The sequence below is a fragment of the Hydra vulgaris genome, chromosome 13 (genome assembly GCF_038396675.1).
Source record: "Hydra vulgaris chromosome 13, alternate assembly HydraT2T_AEP".
NCBI lineage: Eukaryota > Metazoa > Cnidaria > Hydrozoa > Anthoathecata > Hydridae > Hydra > Hydra vulgaris.
In genome coordinates this window covers 28,041,248-28,065,735 of record NC_088932.1, presented here as the reverse complement: position 1 = coordinate 28,065,735, position 24,488 = coordinate 28,041,248, and the positions used below count along the sequence as shown (strand labels likewise).

The 24,488-nt window shown below is 25.8% G+C and overlaps 1 protein-coding gene across 1 annotated transcript in view; it reads right to left on the bottom strand.

Annotated features, from left to right (window-relative positions):
• Nucleotides 1–23,456, bottom strand: part of LOC136090318 (ubiquitin carboxyl-terminal hydrolase 39-like) — a 52,903-nt gene extending 29,447 nt beyond the window's left edge. Inside the window, exons 1-6 of the mRNA XM_065816778.1 lie at nucleotides 23,381–23,456; nucleotides 23,195–23,291; nucleotides 22,233–22,288; nucleotides 17,119–17,215; nucleotides 16,859–16,941; nucleotides 3,447–3,492 (exon numbers count right to left, since the gene is read on the bottom strand). Of these exons, the coding sequence (XP_065672850.1) occupies nucleotides 3,447–3,492; nucleotides 16,859–16,941; nucleotides 17,119–17,131 (142 nt within the window). The 5' untranslated portion in view covers nucleotides 17,132–17,215; nucleotides 22,233–22,288; nucleotides 23,195–23,291; nucleotides 23,381–23,456. The remainder of the gene's footprint in view (nucleotides 1–3,446; nucleotides 3,493–16,858; nucleotides 16,942–17,118; nucleotides 17,216–22,232; nucleotides 22,289–23,194; nucleotides 23,292–23,380) is intronic.
• Nucleotides 23,457–24,488: the final 1,032 nt, after the last annotated feature.

Genomic DNA, 24,488 nt, shown 5'->3' with positions numbered 1-24,488 from the left:
AAGTAGAAAGGGGGTCTTTTTAAGACCATCTTTCTGCTTTTAATAATAATTATTTTTTTAAGAAATGTAAAAATTTTTCAACAAGAACAATATTAAAAAAAAAAAAAAAAAAGAATATGATTAATAAAATATAGCAAAAACATTTGCTCAAAAATATAATCTTTTTTGTACTAAAAAGTAAAAAATAAACTTATTAATTTAAATTTAATAGTTCAGTAACTAAAGATTGACAGGCGTGCACAAGATTTATACAGAAACATGCCTGTCAATCTTTAGTTTACTGAACTATTATATTTAAATTAAAAAGTTTATTTTTTACTTTTTAGAACAAAAAAGATTATATTTTTGAGCAAATTTTTTTGCTATTTTCATTTTCTACTTTTTAGTCTTCACTTTGTACAACATATTAATATTAAACAAAATTTTTCAAAGATTTAAAAAAAAAATACAAACCCACAAGCAACCTTAGCCAACTTTAAAAATGAAAAATGTATTTATAAAAAGGAAAAAAAGTATATTATTAAAAAAAGAATAACAAACCTACAAGCAATATTAGCCGATTTTAAAAATAAAAAAGATTTATTTATCAAAGAGAAAATTTTTATTAATAAAAAAAATTACAAACCCCCAAGCAATATTAGCCAATTTTTAAAATTTAAAGATTTATCAATGAAAAGATTACTTTTAAAAGCAAACCCACAAGCAATTTAGAAGCATATTTTTAAATAAAATGTTAGTTTTGAAGTGCACTATGGACAACAAAGTTACTTATAGAAGAGCTCAGATTAAAAATTACAATTGAGATGGTGAAACCTAAAAATGCATGAGGTATTGCAGATGTGCACATGTTTTCAAATCTGGATTTCGAAATAAATCTTTATAAACCCTCTAAACTATCATCACCATAAAAAATATAATTATGGAATAAACTTTTATTTATAAATAGTAACCCTCTGATGTAATTTGTTTTTATTTGTTTTCAGAATTACTGAAGTTTATTTTGTCATGCTGTCAAGTAATGAAATATGTTTTATTTTGTAAATGATGTGTATCTTAACAGGGTGTTTAAATTTAAAAAAGGTGATGACCTTATTTTAACTACAGACTTAACATGACCTTACTTTAAATACAGGTGAGTGGTTTTTTATTTTTATTGGTTTTTATATAACTTTATGTTAGATGTTTGATTATGTTTTAAATAAATTTAAATATTTAGAGTTATTGTCTGGTGGTAATAACTTAGAGGATTACAGGTTAGACTTTATAAGGTTTATTTTACTTTTTAAAACTTTATATAAACTTTAAAAACGCATTTTTTTTTTGGCTAATTAAAATTTTTTTTTTGTTTGAAATTTAATAACAACGATAATTTTTATTTTTAGTGCCACTGCTAATCATAAGTTGTAGGGTTTAATTAATTTATAGTTCTTAACTTTTAATTTAATAGTTTGCATTTATCTTAATGAATTTATACAGTTACTAATACTAATAGTGCAGAATTTAAAAAAAAATTTGTTTAATTAGTTGTTAGGTTGTTGTTAAGTTGCAGCTTGTACTTTTCTGTTTAGATATGAAGATAATAATGAAGCATTAAGCTGTCAATGTTACATATAAATGCATTATAATTTTTTTAATCAATATTTTAAATGAAATTACAAATAAAAAATTTCATTTCATTTGATAATATGGGAATTTTAAATAATTTTATTATTTATTATAAAAGATTTGTTGCTCATTATAAGTTTATTAAAAGATTGTTTCGGCAACAAACTAGCTCTTTTTTCATCAAAAATGTTACCTGCCTCTGTCTGAGAAAAGTCTCATTTTAAATGTTACCTGCCTCTGAGAATAGTCTCATTCAAATGTTACTTAAATTTTAATTAATTAATAAGTATAAGATACCTAATAAAAATATTAAGACCTAAATAGAAAAATTGAAAACAAAGAAAAAGTTTTAAACATAAGAATTATGCAAGTTAAAACTTTTAATAAATAAAATAATAAAAAACAAATAAAAACAACATATTAGATTTAAATGAAACAAGAATCAATTAATGAAATATATATATATACATAATCTAAATTTTATTATTTTCCTATTTTATTATTTTTGTATTTTCAGTTTGAATATGAAGACAATAACTGGAATAACTGGATAGAACTGGTGCCAGCAAATTTTTGGGCACAATTAGCTTATGCTATCAATATCCAAGAATTGGCAAGACAAAACCTGAGTTTGTTAACAACTGTATTATGAGCGACAAGGCCCACTTCCACCTAAACAGTTATGTTAGTAAACAAAGTGTACAGCAAATTCAACAGTAATCCACCAACATTGTCTACATCTTATAAAAGTAATGGTTCGGTGTGATGCACAAGCAAAATAAGTTCTTGGACCTTTTTTCTTTGAAGATGATGCAGAAAATAAGCTCTTGTAAGAAGCTGTTCAGAGGAGTAGCTGGCCATGTTCATTTTCGAAGAGCTTTTTATTAAAAATACTGATTATATATACATATATATATATGTATGTATATATATATATATATATATATATATTATTAAAAACACTGATTATATATATACATATATATATATATGTGTGTGTATATATATATATATATATATATATATATATATATATATATATATATATATATATATATATATATATATATATATATATATATATATGTATATATATATACATACACACACATGTATATATATAAACTTTTTTATTTTTGCTGACTTTAATCTTTACGGATTTAAGTCAGAAAAAATAAAAATAAAAAGTTTTTTGAAAAAGAAAAAAACGTTTGTTGTTCCAATCCAAACCCTTAGTTGATGACATAGCACTCCTTGCATGTTCTACCTATTTCAGTATGGCATCATATTGCTTAGCTAAATACGCGTTAATATATATATATATATGCTTCATAAGCGAGAGGTTCTGAGTTTGATCCCCACCACGTCCCTGGTAGTACCGCACTCAACTTCTTTCACCGCACAGTGGCCTTTTTCATCAAGGTTTGTGTTTCGGAGTTATAGAGTTGAGAGAGGGTTATAAACACTATTAAGTAGCCTCCTCATCTGTAGTGGCCTTCTCGGCCTTGAGGAGGTGAATTACAAAAAAATATATATATTTATATATATATATATATATATATATATATATATATATATATATATATATATATATATATATATATATATATATATATATATATATATATATATATATATATATATATATATATATATATATATATATGTATATATATATATATATTTATATGTATATACACATAATTATAACAATATGTATAAAAGTTTATATAAAAGTATATAATAAATGCTCTAATAGTCTTAATAATTAAATCTATCTTTATGAACAACATCAACATCAAAGAAGAATACACTGCCAACAATAAAAATTTTAAAATTACCTTGCTTTGTAAACTGAAAACGCCTATTACTACACAACACAACAGCCTAAAATTTAACTCATCTGTTAAATTAAACACATAAGATTAATTTTTTTTTAAAAAAGAAAAAATTTAATCCTAAAATTTTAAACAAAATTTCATTAAAAATTTTGAAAAAAAGAATAATTAAACAAAAATATTGGTGTAATAAAAATGTCGGTGCAATAAAAATATTGGTGTAATAAAAATGTCGGTGTAATAAAAATATCAGTGTAGTATTCATATCGATTAGGGAGGGGGATGGAGGATTGCATAAAGTCACAAAACTTACAAAATGACTTAAATTATTGGCATGAAAATAGTTAAAATATTTTTACTGAATGAAATAATACAATAAATAATAATAAAATAAATAAATAATAGTCTTATTTGCCAATCTTATACAAGAATAAAAAAATGATAATGGTAAATAATTTGATAAAAGAAGTGAAGTGAGTCTATAAGCACTTGAACAGCTATTTATACAACTTTTTTTATGCATTGACTGTAAAGAAATGATTTTTTACACATAAGAATATTAACTTTATAAGTAAAACAACATTTGCATAAAGAACTGGATTTGATCATTTTTATTTTTAGCTTAAACTATGTTTAAAACAAGATTTAATAGGAAAAAGATAAAAAATTTTAAAAAAAGCTTTTTTTTATCTATAACAAGTACTTATTATAAACTATAACTTTTATTTAAATGACTATTCAATTTTTTCATCCTATAAAAGAATGTTGTTAAAGCAATTGTTTTTTGTGTTGTACCAAATCAGCAAATAATTCTTATTAAAATTGTAGAAAATTTATTTTTAATTTTTAACCACATATGAAACTTTGTTATGATAGGAAATATTATTTTAATCTATATTTGTTTTTATGTTTATGGTGAATTTTTAACTTTTTAATCAATTTTTAAGTATACATTTGTATTTGAGGCTGATCAGAAAATAACTCAACTGCATCTTTGTTTTATGTAAAAATTTGCTCAAATAATGAGTAGTTTCGCTCCATTCCAAAGATTTTTTAAATATTATTATAAAATAATAACCTAGACCTTTGTATCAATATAAAAATAATTTTCTAATTATTTCTTTTAATTAATAGATGAGTTTACTGCAATTGATATAAAGTATTTTTGTAAAAAATTTTTTGTAAATTTTCAGTTTATTTTGTAAATATTATGAAATTCAGTTTTGAAATTGCTATTTCAAAACTGAATATAATAATATTTACTAAAGGCCCTCACCAAATACCTTACTGCACATCTTTTTTATACTATGTAGAACAACATAGTATAATTTCTTTTGCTTGTTTTGCATAAATGGATCAGATACATATAAGAAAAAAAAAAAAAAAAAAAAAAAAAAAAATATATATATAAATACACACACACACACACACACACACACACACACACACCCACACACACACACACACACACACACACACACATATATATATATATATACACACACACACACACATATATATATATGTGTAATATATATATGTGTACACATATATATATATGTGTATATATATATGTGTACACATATGTGTGTGTGTGTGTGTGTGTGTGTGTGTGTGTGTGTGTGTGTGTGTGTGTGTGTGTGTGTGTGTGTATATATATATATGTCTGGAGCTATACATACAGTATTTATATACTATGTCTATGGCTATACATATACTATAAACTATAGCTATATACATATATACATATATTATAGCATATATATTAGCCTGTGTCAAAAAAAATATATATATACTCTCTGATATTGGTCATTTGATCCCAAAAAACTACATAAAAAGTTTAGAACTGTAGGACAAGTCTAACAAAATTATGTTGATGTTTTTTTACAATTTGAAAAAACAAGAAATTTTTTAATTTTTATTATAAAAAAATTTTTTTTGTAAATTTTGGAATAAAATTTATAAAGTATTCCCAATAAATTGTAGTCATCAATTTGATATACATTTCTTTATTGAACGTATCACACAATTAGTCACTGTCTAATTTGCGTCTAAATTTAATTCTAACTTGCTATGCAAATTCACTGCCCAATTCAATTCTAAATTGTATAAATATAAACTAGTTTAATATTTCTAAATAAAATCTTCTAGGTTCAAAAAAAATTATAGCAAGTCTTTCAATCTAAGGACAATGTGTTACCTCCTGAAATAAACCATCAATGGTCTACCAGATAGAGAGCTTCCTACCATTGAAAACAGTTTAAGGTTCTAATACTTTTTAATATTACACTTGAAACTACATAAATTTGTTCTCTTTAATTTTTATATTATAAACCTAGGTCTTCATATAAACAGTAGCCTTCTGGGATTAGTCTGTATCTTTCACTTTTCTCCCATATTTGTGGCTATCTTGTGAAGATTTTAGAAAATATTATGAAATATTAAATTGTATAACATACATTTATTTATTCTTTTTATCATCTCAAAAGTTTCAAAAACATGTGACAAAAAACCCAAAAATTTAACTAAAAAAACTAAGTTTACCAAAAATAAACTAAATTTACCTTTTTAATTGAACATTAGCAACATAAGTTGGCTCTAAGTTAGCAACTTAAGCTTTTTTTAATAAGTTCATTACAAACATAATATAATTATGTTTTTGCGACACCTTACTCCAAATGCTCTGGATTTTGAAGACATTCTATATGTGTTCAAATAATTGAAAACAAGAGAGATTGTTAACATTCTTCAATACTTGTTATTTATAATATTGTGTAGATCAGGTGTTGGCAGTTATTTCAGACCAAGTTGCAATTTATAAATACTATGGAGCAATAGCAGCCATTACTGATTACATAATTTTTGGGTTCTGTGTAGGCATCAAATTTGTCAAGTCAACATTTCACATTTCAAGTTTTGTTTGGAGTGGAGAACTAAGAGTCCACAAAAATCACTTCAATTTAAAAAGATCAGGCCAGAGATATTTAATGAAGTAAACAAGTTTGAGAATGTGTCAATCTTTAATTGGAGCACCCTTACTTTTAGTTCAATATTTTATATAAGCGACAAAGATGCCCTAACCTACTTTACTTTTGTACTTCATAATAAAACCTTTGCTGAGATCACTACTGTAATTTAGTCAAGTTATGTACATTTTTTTTTGGCAGTGTTTTTAACTTTAGATTCCCACAGCCCGGTGCAATTCATAATGCAAAATTCATGGCTGATGCACTATATATTTTGACGATGCAGATGACTAAAGTTACACAAAAAATACTAACAGTGAGGCGGAAAATATTAACAATGAAGAGAAAAAGTTTAATGATGCTTCTTCATAAGTGTTATGTATAAAAAGCATGTTATATACAACCCCCGGAATTAGGAAAAATGTGGTCAGCAATAATTTACAGACCTCAATCTTTTAGAGGTCAGCATCAGGTCAGTAAAAAAAATTTGATACAAAGGTCTTACCATAAAACATAGAAACGAAGTCAGCAATACTTTGCAGACCTCATTTCACTTTAAGGTCGGCAGTTAGGTTGGCATTGCCGACCCTAATTTTGAGGGTTGTTTATATTGCCGACCCTAATTTTGAGGGTTGTAATAAAAAGGATAAATCACTACACATGGTATTTGGGCAAACAACAAGTTGTTCTTGCATTAGCAGACAAAGATCTGCCTGATATGACAGAGGTAGAAATGATAAAATATTTGCTAGTAAATTTTAAACCAAAGGTGCTTAGGTCCACAAAATTTTATGATTAAAAAAATAACTTGACTTTTCCTAAGCTTGTTGGATCAGAAAGCTGGATCCTTTTTGACATTGTTGGTGTTTCTGAGGAAGATATAATTAAAGATATAAAGATTCTGACTGTTAGAGTCATTTTAAGAGCTACAGAAACTTTGTCAAGTTTGTGAAAAACATGCAACTAACAAATAACTGCATCAAGAAATATTCACCTTGTTCAAGATTACATCTATGCAAGTAAATCTGAAGATCAAAGGCAAAATATGATGCTAGGGTGACTCTTAAAACAGCATTTTTAAAAAAACCCCTCTTATTTGTTCTATATAATACTAAAACACTAGGTTTAAAATTATTTTGAACAAAAAATATTTTTAGGGGTAACTCAAGACCCTTAAAAATTTGACGTGTCCCTAATATATTGAAAAAAAGTTCTTCCAAAGTATGTCAACCTGGTACTCAAAATAAGCAAAATTATATAAAAAATTCAAAAATTTAAATCATTTTTTATAAAAATTATTTTTTTCAGACATAAATGCATAAAAACTATTGTTTTTAGGCTGAAAATAAAAAAAGTCATTATTTTCAAGTTTAAAAAGAATAATTTTTTTAAACATGTTTTTTACGGAAATCGATTATTCTTTTTGAAGTTTTTATATAATATCGCTTCTTTTGAGTACCAGGTTGACTTACTTTAAAAGAACCTTTCTTTTTCAAAATATTAAAGGCCCGTCAAATTTTTAAGTCTTGAGCTACCCCTTAAATAATGTTTTGCTCAAAAAAATTTTAAATCTAGTGTTTTAGTATTATATAGAATAAAGTAGAGGGGTAGAAGCAGGGTTTTTATGAAAATGTTGTTTTAAGAGTCACCCTAATGTGATGCTTGTAGCGAGAGGGAGATGTCTGCTAATGTTATTGAAAAAATTATAGTTGCAATGAGAAAATCTGAATAAAATTAAAAAAAAAAAATCTACAAAAATCCAATAAAAAAAGTATAAAATAAAAATTGGAAAAACTGATATTGTATATCTCCACAACAATGCTTAGTAATTGTTATTATTTAAACAAATTAATTTTTTGGTAAATAAATATTATAAAGATAATAAGGATTTCAATATTTTTTTGCTACTAATATAAAACTTATTTTAAAAGTAATATTTTCAATACTTTTTATATTAACATAAAGTTTATTTTATAAGTAATATTTTCCATAAAAAAAAGTGAAAAATTAAAAAATTGAGTTAAAGCTTATAAGGTTGAGTTCAGCTTATAAGGTCATGTGTTGCAACATATTGCTGCAACACATGACCTTATAAGCTGAAACTTTAAACATGATCATTTTGAAGTAAATGACAAATATTGCAAAGTATAGTGCCCAGGGATTTTGACTTTTGTTACAATATAAAGCAGGCTAATATATGGATGGTTAAGTGCCAAACCAGCCTATACAACTTGAAAAAAAATTAGTTTATATTAAAAAATGATTATGTAGTGTTTCTTTGCAAATAACTAAATAAAAACTATACTATTCTTAAAATAAATATGTTATACTTAAAATTTTTAAGTCATCTGAACTGTAATTACTTTTAATTTTTTTGGTTTAGTGGCTTTTGTTAAAAACTTTTAAACTTTGCATTTAATTTTCTTATTTCAACATATTTGTTGTATAGGCTGGTTTGGTGCAGAGTCATCCATATATGCATATGCATATTTTGTTACAATATGACACAGGCTAATATATATGTATATACATTAAGGGATTGCGGTAGTGAGAAAAGTTGGTATTATATTCTGGTCGGTATTAATAACCGGTCACTACCGAAGTTGAGATATTGAAATTAAAGTAAATTTTGAAAAAAAGTAAGTTTTTTAAATATCAACACTTTCAAAAGTTCGGTATTGAACAATATCTTTTGAAAGTGTTTGATAGTGTTAACTTAAAAAGCCACTATCAAAAGAACCAAACACCTTTTTTGGTTAGCTTAAATGATTGTTCAAATTTTTAACACTCCACTATTTTGAAATTTTTTTAAACTGGTTTTTATTTCCCCAGAGACAAAATATGTATCAAGGCTTGATCAAAATTACATTGTTTTTTTTTTAAACATTTTATTAACAAAAATAAATATAGTTCAAACGTAAGTCTCCAACACTTGTGAGAAATACAAACAATGAATTTTAAAAAATTCATACAATATTATAAAAACTCGTTTTATTTATTATAAAAACTTTTTTTTTTGTGAAGAATTATAACCGATACTTAAAATAAACAATTAAAAGAACTTGCTATTTACAGTATTTAAAACCATTAACTTTACAAATGCTCCACTTAATCGGCAAAATATCAGTGCCATACATAAATAAACGATTTTAATGACAGAAAAAAATGATTTATTAAGCCCCAATTTATTAAAGAATCAGAAAAAGTATTTTCAAATGGTGTTTTTATTTAAACCAGAAAACTTTAATGAAAGTACAAATCAAAGTCTTCATCAATGTTCTGCTCAACTTCTTCAACTGACTACTTCTTAATAACAGCTTTTGAAATGTTTTGTTTAATGTAAACAAATTTTCAATTGTGTCTGATTTTAACAATGTTCTTTTGCACGTAACAATGTTTCCTGCTTGTGAAAACACTCAGATGACGCTGATGATGCTGGAATACACAAAACTTTTCTGGCTACTCCTGCCAAGAGGTAGTTGAGAATAATGAATCTTCTACCAATTTAAAATTTTTTTGGTGGAAAGCCGAGTCGCTTGTATGCTTCTATTTCAGTTTCAAATGGTGATGTTTTAGACATGCAAAAGTGAGGTAACTCCTGGCAGTTGTGGCTCATCATCTCTTGAAGGAGTGCCTCAGCTGGGGAAAGGTCTTGTTGCTCTTGAGGTGTGCTTGCTGCTGGAAAATGTTGCATCTCTTAGGCTTGCTCATCTCCTAAAGCACATCTTTTTAACTGTGAAATAGTATAAAAATAGTAAAAAAAATCTTGGCAGTGAGTAACTTTTAAATATGGGGTCAAGGAAATGAGCTAATGCATTATTGCTCAAACCTGAGGCCCACTCTGGAAACATTTTGCTGAGATTTGATAGTAGTTTACCAAGCGTACCATTACAACTTAATTAGTTGTGATGGTATCGCTTGGTAAAACTAATAGTTTCATTTTTTCTTGAATATCAAACAAGTCAGGAATAATTAGATGAGCTGAAGGATACTTTTATGAAGACACAACATCTGTGAAGTTACTGAACACTTGTAAAATTGGAACAATTTTTTGAATCACTTCAAAATCCTCTTGGATAGGGATAAGCAATCTTAAAATTTCATCAGTTTTAAGTTGCTATTTGTAATAGCTTTCAATGCTGGTTTGAGATGTAAAATAGAGATCATGCACATAAACCCGTGTGTGTTTGAAGCAAGCTTCTTGCAAGCTTGGAACGTCTCATTAACTTCCTCTACAGAACTGACACCTTGTGTTATTACCAAGTGGAGAATATGTGCAGTACAAGTAGTATTTTCAGTGATCATTGATGATTTCTTCATTGTTGACAACATGTTAGCAGCACTATCAGAGACACACGTCATTTTGCAGTCTGGCTTAAAAGGTATTTCACTGATGATTGTGTCTGTTTTGAGAGCAATGTTATCTCCTGTGTGTTGCTCGGGGAATGCAACACGTCCAAGCAAAAAGTACTTAAGCTCACAGTTGGAGTTATGTAGTGCAAAGTTAAAGCAGCATATGCATCATTACTTCTACATGACCACAGATCCGTTGTGAAACCAACAGCATCAATATTTGCTAAATCCTTTTTCTTAACAATCAAAATTGCCTCTCTGATATTTTGGTATAAGATCTGTAACTTGCTCCTTGAATATGTGGAAGGTGCTTTAAGATTAAAATTGTGATCAGGCATTGTGAAACCCATAAGATCTTTGAACCCATCAGAAGCAACATGTGTAAATGGTACACGCACAAATATTTCATGGTTTCTAAGTCTGCTATGAGCTGTCGCTTATCATTTGAGGAGAATTTTGTTTTTACTTTGCAATAAGAAGAAATGTCCATTTTCATTTTTTTACCTTTTTCAACAACCTGGGCTTGACTTACATTTTTATCTGCAGCTACACCAATTGTCTTCACTGCCAATGCTTCAAATGATCGTTTTTTTCTGTCATTTTCAATACTGTTAAAAATATCTTTGTGGCAGCCTCTAAGATGAAGCTTTAATCCTATGGTGCTGCCTAGCTTGGTGCTTATTTTTGATGGGCACTGTTTACATTGGGCAACATCCTTGCCATGAAAATCTTTTTGAAAGAATTCCCAATAAGGACTTGCTCTTGGCATTATCAACTCTTAAGATGTTAATTTCTTCAAAACATTAAAACAATGTTATTTTCAGATTTAATTTTTTTAGACAGTCCTGTAAATTTTATTTTTAAAAGAAATAACCTCTGCAAAAAAAAATTAAACCATAAAAATAATTGAAAATTAATTATTTTATGAAATTTACTTAATAATGTAGAATCTCTCTAATTCGAATTTTATGGGGAAAAATAAAAGTTTGAATTAGAGAGATTTTCGAATTATAGAAAGTTGATTTTTCTTAAACGCATTTCATAGTGACGTTGCATTTAATCGAATTATGGAGGTTTTCGAATTAAGGAAATTCGAATTAGAGAGATTGTACTGTATAATTGAATTTTAATATCTTTAATTAAATATATTTCAAAAAATTCGTATTATTATTACATATATATTAAATATAAAATCTACTTCAATGAATTCTTGAAAATGTTATCAACCAAGCAATAGTGGCTTTTTTTGTTTTGTTTTGTTAGATTTTAACAGTATTTAAATTAATTTTTAATAGAACTGGTTTCCTCTGATTCTCATATTTTGAGCCCTCAACCCAATACAATTTGACTTTTATGTTAAACCAGTTTGAAACCTAAACACCTACAATAAATTTAACAATCTAGTTAAGGTTTTGAAGGTTTGAAGGTTGATACCAGATGCACTAAGATTTTGCATAATATGGATTTTTCAGCCCATGCTGAGAAATCCATATTCTGATAATTTTAAAAAATATCAGTAAACATTTTATTTTTAAAGTAAGAATATACATTCACTTAAATTAATTCACATTCTAATAAACATACTCTATAATTACTTTGTTAATCTAATCTAGGCTTAGATTAACAAAGTAATTTATAACCATTTTTTTGTTGTTGATTTTTTTATGTTGATGTCACTAATATGGAATTATGCAAAACTTACAACTTTATCACTCTGCAACTTAATGAAGCTCAATTCTAACATAGATTTTTTTAAAATTTCCTAATCTAATTTCAACTGTTTTACTAATTTTCCCAAAGATATTTTAGTTTAATGTTTTACTAATTTTCCAAAAGATACTTTAGTTTAGCTTTAATTTAGATTGAAATTGAAACTTTTTGAATTATTAATGAAGGTAAAAACTTTTGAATTATTACTGAAAGTACAAACTTTTAAATCATTACAGAAGGTACAAACTTGCAAATAGCTTTTTTCCACTGAAAAAATAAGACTGGAATCATATCAGTAACAAGCTAGCTGTGTAGCAGTTAACTGGAATCATATCAGTAACAAATTAACTGTGTAATTTTTTACTTCTGATCACTTGAATCTCTCAGAAAAAACTAATCAATCCTAAAATATCCGTTGTGATAGGTAGCTTTGATGGGAAAAGTTGTTTTCCTCATTTTTATTTTGTTGAACAAAACATTTTAGTTAGTTAGAAAAATAAGATGCTCTTCCTGATTAAGCATGCTAAGAAGATAAAATTAAAACTTATCTTAAAATTTGCTTAAAGTGTGAAATGTAAAAAGAACAAATTTTAAGAATTTTTGATCAGATTTTTGCTTTAATTGTTTTATTTTTTTATTCTAGTTTAGTTTGCTTTTCAAAATACATACCCAGTCAAAACTTTAAATAAAAAAATATTTAGATAAAAAATATCTTTGCATAACAAGATTCATGAATGCTTTATGATAGCAACAAATTAATTTATTGATTCAAATGAAAATTTTATAAATTTATAAAAAACCATTATTATAAAACAGATTTAGTTAAATATAAAACCTATATTTTATATTAAACCTTATTATATATAAAACCTTATTATATATAAAATTTTAAGTCTCTTTTGAAGCCATTTTATTGAATTAATTGATATCATCTGATCAAGGATTTAAAATTTTATATTTTTTGATTATAAACAAATTTTAGAAATAAAGTGCTAAAAACAATCTTCAAATCAAAAAAAAATCTCCAAATAAGTCTGCAAATAACTTTATATTACTTAATTTGTTTTTAAGACAGAAGTACGAAACAATGCCATCATTTTTAATACATCATAACTTTTAATATATCATACTTAAAACATTAAAACAAATAAGAACAAAAAGTGTAGCTGCTGCTCAACTAAAAACTCAAAACTCAACTAAAATTTATTGATCCATTTACAAGATTCTACCACTATTATTTCATATATAATCATATATTGATTATGAACAAATTTTAGAAAAATAGCACTAAAAACTTATATGTAATCTAATATTATTATTATATATTGTTACATATAAGGAGATTACATTAAAAAAATGTAATTTCCTTATATGTAACAATATATAATGATAATATTTGATTGTATTACTTAAACCAACATATACATACGTATATGGAAATAATTTTTCAAGGTAATCAATAAAAATATATATTTTTAATACGATGCGGAAGTTATTGGACAAATCTGAATTTAATTATTTGAGCATAACAGTTTATTTTTGTGGTTTTATGCATAGGTATAAATGTTCTATAAAATGTAAACTTTAAAACAATTAAAGGCAAAGAAAAGATGTTGGAAACTAGTTAACCAACTCTATAACACAAAATTGCTTCTGATCATCGATGACAAAAAATACTTTTGTTTTGCAGGGGACAACATGCCTGGAAATTCTGGATACTACTCAAACAACAAAAAAACATGTCTAGAAAGTGTTAGTTTTATAGGAAATAAGAAATTTCAAAAAAAATATTCATGTGGATAGCCTCATTTGACTGTGGCATGTCCAATGTTTCGCACTTCCAAGGCTGTAGCATTAATTCATCTATTTAGTGAATGTTTAGAAAAACGACTTCTTCCATTCATTTACAAGAATTATAGAGACTTTAACTATTTATTATGGACAGATTTAGCAAGGTCTCATTATTCTAAAGATTCTCTAAATTTGATGGACCAATATGTCTATTACAATGATAAAGAATTCAATCCCCCAAATGTGCCTCAAGCATGACCAATTGAAAACTTTTGAGGACGTTTGGCACAAAAGGTTTACGAGGGAGATCGGCAAGCTTTAACAGACCATGTTTTGATTAACCAAGTTAAATTAAAACTACAAGAAATCGATTTAAATTTTTTACAGTCACTTATGAAAGGTGTCAGCAAAACTGAGATCAATTGCGGATGGTGGTGTTTTTTCATTTAAAAAATAACTTATTTTTATTAAAAGATAAATACTTTAATTAAAAAGAATATATATATATATATATATATATATATATATATATATATATATATATATATATATATATATATATATATATATATATATATATAGTTTTATATATAAATAAGTTATTGAAGTTTTTATTTTGTCTGATAACTTACACATCACCCATTAATTCATTCAAAAATAAATTGCAAGTAACCACTATCTAAATTTGGAAGTTACCAGAAAACAAAGAATAATGTTAAAAAGGAATTTTTAAATATAAAATTGTTTTTCAATATTAGTATTACTGAAAATTTTCTATATGTAGTCTATTATTTAAAATATTATTTGTGGCATTATAAATAAAAAACTTGATTATATCGCTTGCTGATACTAACATTGACCATTAAGAAGAATTTTATATAAGAATTTGATTATATATAATCATTGCATTATATATTAATCAAATGAATATTCTAAAAACTTCAAGAACATATTTGAAAATAACAATTTTTTTGCGAATATTATTAAAGTTAAAGAAGTTACTTGGATAATAATAATTTATTTGCTAACATTACTAAAAACTTGTTGCAAAAAAAAAAAAAAAGTTCTTTATTTAGTGTAGTAATAGGCAAATTAGAAATAAAAAAATAAAAAATTACTATTTATAATGGATTGTTCTTCAAACTTAGCTTATTGTCTGTAAAATTAATTTAATGGACTGACTCCATTAAATTTACAGACAACTCGCTCAGCTAAAGAATAAGAGACTACTCTGTTGAAAGTTTTGTCATTTTTTGATTGTATAAAAACTTTTTTTTAAACATAACTTATATTCTCTTTTTATTTTAAATGAGATTTTGCTAAATGACGAGTCAAGCGAGAATGAGTTTTATTTGATGGAATTAGAGATGATAGCTCCTTTGAGCAGCGACCATGTTAGTATTTGTAAAAAAGAGAAAGAGATTTTATGACAATGGGAAAAAGGCTCAACCTTAGCAGATAGAGCAGGTCTAGCTATGTTTACATTGCATTTTTGGACTTTATCTAGAAGAGAAAGAGCATCATGAGAATAACCAGCCCAAATATGACAACAGTATTCCCTAAAGGGACGAATAAGAGATTTGTAGAGGTAGAGAATGGAATCAGGAGAAAATGGCAAGCACAGCAAAGCAAAGCAACCTTAGTGAATGCTAATTTAGCAATCGATTGTATATATGGTTTCCTTGAAGGGTCAGCTATAAACGATAATCCAAGAAGACATAAAGAAGAAAACTCAGTGTGAGGGTTATCATTCGTTAAAATAGGAATGTTGACAGTATTGCAATAGTTGTTTGCAGTAAATAACTGAGTTTTGTTGGAGTTACAATTTACAAGCTACTGCATGCCCCAATCTGTAACAGAATTGAGATCAGATTCAAGATTAGCTGCCTGTGCTAAGCAATCAAAAAGAGAAGGCTTTTGTCAAAACAGGACTCAATAACCTTGCTAATAAAGACTGATCGGACAACAATTGGAGGGGTTAGAATGATAAGAAACTCTTAATGTGTCAAAACTTTGTTCTCTGAAACAAAAGTTTTTGCTGACTAAATAAATTTTCTTTGAATGAATTTTCAGTTAAATTGATTATTCCTCAATAAATATTGGCGTAAATTGATTCAATGGTGTCAGGAACAGCAGCTATGACTTTTAAGTTGTAGCTGCTGTTCTTGACATAATTAATTTTTAAGTTGTAAGACACAATTAAATCATTATTTTAAAATATTTTTTCAAAATGCAATTTGTTCTATTTTTTTTTTTTCCCCTCTCTGCAATTGAATATTTATTTGCTTCTTTCAAAATGTATTTTGTTATAAGATCCTAATAGGTAATTTATATAACAGATATATAAAACTATAATATATAACAGGTAATAAAACTACAAGGGGTATCCTAATGCTCCAACCTCATATTGTTACTAATTTTTAATAATTCTGATAATTTGCAACATTAGTTGAACTTAAAAAAATAAACAAAATTGAACTTGACAAAATTGAACTTAAATAAAAAAAATTATCAAAGTTATGATGATTTGTTTATATACATTATATTATGTATATAAACAATATACGTCATATACATAAGCACAATGAAAAATACCTGTAGCATTTCATGAGGACTAACATGTGATTTAAAATTTCTAGGATTCCATATTTTTCGAGTTAACTCACCAAATCTTTGCACTATAAAAAATCATAACTTTAAAATTAAAACTATTTAAAAAAATTCTTTTAAAATTTTTAAAAGATTTTTCTTGGTTTTATTATAACACAGTATAAAACTAATAGCAACAAAAATTTTAAAATATATTAATATTAAAAAATTTTTTTTTACAAATTATGTCTTTATGTCTAATTTACCTAAAGGAAACATTATATCACCAGGAGGTCTTTTGATATTATTGTAATGTTCAACTCTTAGGAAGTAGTTGCGAATAGGTGGAACAAAAACAAGAGCCTAAAAAATAAAAAATATATTAGCAGTATTTATTTAGTTTAATCTCAAACTATAACCTGTTGGACATGTTAGTACAAAAAATGTGTTGCGTGTTAGTACAAAAAATAGTATAAGAAGCAAAACACAAGGTTATACAAACATTAAACACAGTTAGACTTAAAATATTTTTCTTTATTTTTAATACTTTAGTCTAATTGTTATAATGATTTTGTGTAAACAGTGACAATCCATTTTTTGTAGTGTAAACAGTGACAATCTATTTTTGCAAAAGAATATATGAATAAATGTTTTACTACCAGTAAAAAAAGTTTTAAAAAGGTGATATAATTGTAACTGGTGAAACTGTTGTTTTTATTGATACAGCTGATGGTGTTAGATGCATTGATGCTGTTTTGATATTGCTAGTAATGATATAAAAATATGAATAAAAAGGAGGCTGCCATTGAAAAATGTTGTTGCTGCTAACTATATTTGTTACTGAGTAAGGCATTTAGGTTATATGGACTGTGCTCAGTAATACTATTGTATATGTTAGGTGCTAGCAATAGACTAGTAAAAAATAATGACTTATAAAAAGTATTTACTGTTAACTAGTATATTGATTGCACTCGGCAATAATATGCCGACCTCAAAAATATTTAGTTGGGAATATTTTTGCCGACCTCATTTTTCCTAATTCCGAGAGTTGTTTTTATATATATATATATATATATATATATATATATATATATATATATATATATATATATATATATATATATATATATATATATATCAGGGATTATCCAGGTCTTATTATAAAAATCCATAAAAATTTTTCCTAAAAATATCATGAAAAAATCTGGAAAATATTTTTAAGAAATATCTGGAAAAAATCCGAAAATATAAATGCATTTTGTGTAACTAAGAATATCTCATGTGTTTGAAAAGAAATTCATTATTTGTATGTGCATACAAATAAGTTGTACATAATATAAACATTTGCATGAAAAAAAAATTTAAATAGTAGTCACAGTGGAGTGTGCATTCATTGACTGACTAAAATAGGAATAGGCACAGTGGAGTTTACATAAATCGACTGAGAGTTTAGGTTTCGGCAGGCATTCTTTTATATAAAAGAAAAGTATTTACTTATTTAAATAGGGGGTTTATAAACTAATTTAATTTATATAAAAAAAAATTATTAAATAAAATTACCCTAGATTTTTCAAAGAAATGGTCAAAATAATTAATAATAAATACAATACAAATAAAAAAAACAATTGTTGTACACATGTAATAATGTCTAACATATTTAAATACAGCATAGAGTAATTGATGAATGATACCTTAACTGTTTTAATTATTTTTTAGAGCTATAATATAGTAGAAAATAAAACTACTTAATTTTCACAACTATAAGTTTCATGTTATTGCAATCATCATGGGAAATACAAATACAGTTTTTTCGTAAAAATAACGTATTCACATAACGGCTTTTGAAAGATTTAAAACAACCCTTCTCCAACAACTCTATTTTGGGACCGAAGAGATAACAAGGCATCCATTTCATAAAAAAATCAAATTGGTTTCCCCTTATGACAAATAACAAAACTATTATAAGTTATCTTAACTTAGTAGAAAGTTATATAACCGCACTTGTTTTTTCACAACAACCGAAAGATGAAAAAAATTCAACTCCTGAACTTATTCACGCACTAAACTCCCTTATGCTTAATCCACACAATTACCATAAAAAAGGCCGACAAGGGAGAGGGTATTTGTATTTTAGACAAAACGGACTATAAAGAGAAGATCTCACTACTTTTATCAGATAAAACACATATAAAATACTCTCAGAAGATCCAACAAAAAGTATAGCAAGAGATGTTAACAATCTTATTGAATATATATTTCTATATATCATATGATTGATAAAAAAACATCGGAGTTCCTTCGTCCAAAAATACCTCTTCGTACACCCCTGTTTTTTGGCCTTCCCAAAATTAATAAAATAGGCATTTTATTGACATTATATTAGAAACCATCCTAACCCACAACAACTTTCAATTTTCAACTGATCACTTTTTACAATTAACAGGTACTACCATGGGAACACATATGGCCCCACCCTATGCTAATTTATTTATGGGAAGAATTGATGAGAAAATAATTGACCAATTTTCAATGTGGATTTTTTTTATAAAAGATTTATAGATGATATATTTTTTATTTTTCATGGGCTTCCAGAGAAACTAACACAAGTTTTGGAATTTATGAATGCCATCCATTCTACGATCAAATTTACTTTCAATAATTCTAACAATTCTATTAATTTTATGGATCTAACAATTATCAAAAAGTTAGATGGAAAGTTAGAAAAAACAATATTCAAAAAGGCAACAGATACAACAGCACTATTACATTATAATTCATTCCATCCCCCTCATCAAAAAAGCAACTTAGTATATAGCCAAGCGTTAAGATTCAATCTATTAACAAAGGTTTTAAAAAAGCACTACGACATACACAACACCAACTTGTCTACAACAAATATAAGGAAGAAAGAGAAAAAGAGAGAATTTTATCGATAGTGACAACATTTGGAAAAATTGGAAAACTTATCAATAAAATAATAAAAAAGCACTGGAATATTGTGGAACAGGATACTGATCTTAAAAATATATGACCAACTTCACCTATTGCGAGTCACAAAAATATTAAATCAATCAAGAAATTTCTAATCCAAACCGCACATAAAAAAACATAAATGAAAAATCTATATATATATATATATATATATATATATATATATATATATATTTTTTACCAAGTTACAGTTCCTAGGTGTTACTATTTAGGTGTTATAATATTATTGGTTTACCTTACATCATTTTTCTAGTTTTATCCATATTTGATTGTTTAGAATTAAACTTTATTCGTGCGTTTGTTATGGTCTCAAATATACGTTAATTCGGACCGTAGAGAAAGCCTTATTTTAAAATATGTTTTCCCGCTCTTTACATTAATTTTGTATTTGGTATATTTCTCATGTTATTCTATTTAATTAAATACCAATTTAACTGAAAATTGTCTGTTTTTCTTTTATTGTATTTTATACTAAAATATTATTTCACATAAGTTTTACTCTTTGTTAACCTTGATTTAGTTATGTTCTTACTTATTTGTTGATGAAGTTTTTTGTATCGCTTTTGTTAAGAGCGATTCTTTTTGACTAGCGGTTTTCGACATATTTTGTTGATGGACGCCTTGTTGTTGTTTTGTTATGGTCTCAAAATTACGTTTAATTCGAACATATAGAAAACTTTACTTTTTCGGAAACTTCGATTTAGATATGGTCTAAAACTTACCTTTAATTCGGACTGTTGAGAAGACTTTACTTCTAAACAATATTTTTCCCACTTCATACATCGTTTTTATATCACGACTAATATTATTGCTTTATTACCCAAAATATTTTTTTAACCACTTATTTGGCTAAAATTTATCTGGTCTTATTTTAGTATATAGTTAATCTTATTACACTATTTTTTAATATATTATTTATCCGCTGATTTTCATATTTTTACCATTATCAAGGAACTTTTATGCTATATTATATTACATTCATTACTCAGCTTTGTTTTAATTTTCACATGCACAATTTTCGTTTTTTATTATTATTCAGAGAATTTCTTATATCCTTCACTACATTTTTAAATCTTTACATTTTTGTAGGCGATATATATATATTCTACTTTTTCATATATTACTTGATTTTTAGTTATGATTTTAAGCTGCACGGGTTGTTTCATTTTCTAACACTTCAGATTGGTTAACAAAATTCAAATGAATCTATGACAGCGTTAGAATTTTTTGAAGACTCTATTGTGTTTTATTTAATTTTAAAAGGGTTTTTAATAGGGTATATTGCCATTTGTTTGTTTTTAGTTTATTTGTGCTGGAAGTACCTATATGGTTTAAATGGTCTTAGGGGAAAATTTATTATTATTTTCTGTTTACACACTTTAGTTGTTTTAGTTTTGTTTCTGGCGCTTTTATTTGAATTTTAATAGTTTATATATAATACTATTGACTTTTTATAAAGTAAAAAAACTTAAAAATAAGTAACAATAATAATTGTAACAACAATAATAATAATATTAATTAAAAAGTAAGTAATAAAAATATGTTATATAAAGGTTATATAGGGAATAGAAGATAACAATTTTTTTCTAATTCTTACATTTGAACAAATATTTTCAAAAGAATCTTTAGAATGATCACTTAAGGCTTTAACTGGATCAATTGATCCCTAATCAAATTTTAGGTAAGGTGCTGCTCCATCTAAGAACTCTTCAGGAGTATAAAACTGAATGCCAATATTTTTAGCAAATTTTCGATCAGAATGTAAAAATTTTCCTTGTAATTGCAAACAAAAAGAAATCTGCCCGCTGAATAAATATTTAGAGCAACAAATATAATTTACAAATGCATAACATCTTCCCCAAACACACCCAGCAAAGCATACATTGGTTTATCAGAGAGTGTGTGGAAAAAAAGAAATATGCAAACCACAAGCAATTATTTACAAATAAAAAACTTTACAATGTAACCACTCTCTCCAAAATATATATGGCAAAGACTCAAAGAAACACCTGAATTAATTTGGTCTATCATAAAAAGAACCCCTGCTTACAACAACACAACAAAAAAATATTTACTTTGTTCATATAAAAAATCATTTTATTTTATAAAAATGCTGAAGAGCTACTTAATAAAAAAACAAAGTTGATTTTCAAATGTCATCACGAAAATTAATTTCTATTAAGCAACCACAAACCTGAAGATTAGATACAAGTATAGTTTTATATAACTAGTTCCAATTGTATATAATTTTTTTAACAAAAAAAATAAATTTGTATTTCACCTAATGATTGCAATAGCATGAAACTTAAAGTTGTGGAAATCACATAGTCACGTTTTTTTTCTACTATATATATTTATTTATATACATATATATAAATAAAATTAATACCTGTAGAACAACATTTAAATAATCATTTGCTTTGATATTATTTAGGCCAACAACACCTATAAAAAACATATTAGCTTAAATAAATACTAAATATTTATTTTAACTTAAACAAACCAAATTAACTAAATAATAAAAATTTACTAGATTTTTATTATTTAGTTAATCTGAAAACAAGTAATAAAAATCTAAAATAGAATATACTGTAATATACTGCATATATATTTTTTGTAATAGTTTAATCAAACATATTGCATGAATAACCTTAAATATTTTAATTGCAATTTTTGACAAGAAAGACCCTCTCTTCTCACCAAAAACTTATCCTTTTATTTATAAAATTTGAAGGAACCTCATTATAACATTAAACCATCCCCAATTCCTAAACCAAAACAAACTTTATTTGCTACAACCCACAACTTGCCCAAAACAAAACCCAGTTCTGGTTTATGACTAAAATATTGAAAATTAAATCAAGAAATTAAATAAGGTAAATAAAAATAAAGAGAAAAAATGTTAATGATCATTGAATGTGCAATGTATTTGCAATATGGTTATTTGGAGAGATCAGCAAAATATATTCCATGAAGAGGCAAAGTAGAAAAATAAAAAAATTTGTCATTTATAAATATAAAATATCAAGTTTATTGTACAATGCTTGGGTGAAAACAAGTTTCAAGTTAAAAGTCACAGGTCACATAACACTGTAAGTGGTTACGAAAGTTTTTACGTTCAAGAGCTTGTAATTATTTAGAACAGAAAGCTAAAGAAATCAATAATAACAGTAAGCTAAAGAAATCAATAATAACAGAAAGCTAAAGAGATCAATAATAACAGAAAGCTAAAGAAATAAAAAATCTAAAATTTCTACTGCAGCTAAAAAAAAAGTAACCTTTTTAACAAAAGTAAAACTATTTAATCATTTTACCACATAAAATTACAAATATCTAAAATGTAAATAGAACCTGGAATATACACTGTTCCATTAAGAGCACGAGATACTTTGGTAGAGCTATCAAGAAGACGAATATGCTCTTTACTAAATGTAGGTTGTAACAAATACTAAAAAAAGAAAAAAATTTGTTCAACTGATCAAAATCAGAAAATGTTTCAGTAAATACCAGTTTTAAATTTTCAAAAATAGTTCTTACTTTAATATCTTCTAGGGATGGATCAATAATTTCATAATTATCTGGGAGACAGTAAAACTATAAAATAAAAATGTTTCTTAAAACTACAATATCACACAATAAAAATAACAGTTAAGCCCTCAAAAAATATAACTTTTTTAAAAAAAATAAATTAATTAATGTCTATTAGTTTAGGTTGCATTTTAAATAAGCAAACAAAAAAACAAACAAAAAAAATGCATTTAAAATAAAAATTTACAAACTATTATATAATCATTAAAATGTTTTTTTATTGTTAGTTTATATATATAATATACAACTCAACCAAAACAAAAATAATAAACACGCGTATTTAATTATTTAAGTAAAATTTGTTCATTATAAGGGTCATCCCATATAGTCGCAGTTGTGTGACATTTCTATTGCAAAAGATGAAACTATAAGCAAGGAACCCAATAAATCTTTTTTTTTTGTTAAGTTAGCTTTGTTCAGGTACTACTACCTGGAGAATTTATAGTACATTATGTACTAAAGTTGCATTGCTATTTCAAAATGAAATCAGTTACAGTCGTGATAGCCACAAAAAATGAAACAGAACTTATGTTTTATCAGATAACCTTATATTTTAGGTATTTTCAAGGTATATTTTAGCAATTCCTAAGTTTTTAAAAATATATGAACATTTTACATAAAGTTTTACGTTATCCTTTGGACCTCTTTAACTACCCTACAATTAGTCTTCACTCTGTTATTCGTTTCTTTATATAAAGTTTTTGAGGTTAATAAATTATTTCTTTGTAACTGCAGTAGTAAAGCTATTCTTAAAGTGAGTTATAAAATAGTGAGTTTGGTAAATTCAATTGAACACGGTTTACGCATAAACTTCTTCTAAAAGGAGAACAAGGAATATCAATTTTTGAAGACCTCCTTGTTATACTGTTGCATTTAGCAAGCTCCTTTTCAATTCTTGCTCTGGCGTTGATTGTTGATGGCGAACAATACTTTGTTCTTTTTCTATTTTTTTAAAATTCGGTTAACTTTCTTTATAATATCTACAAAATTGTAAGTGCAATTTTTTGTATACTTATATGCTGCCTGTATTATAATGTAGAATATGTCAAAGAAATGA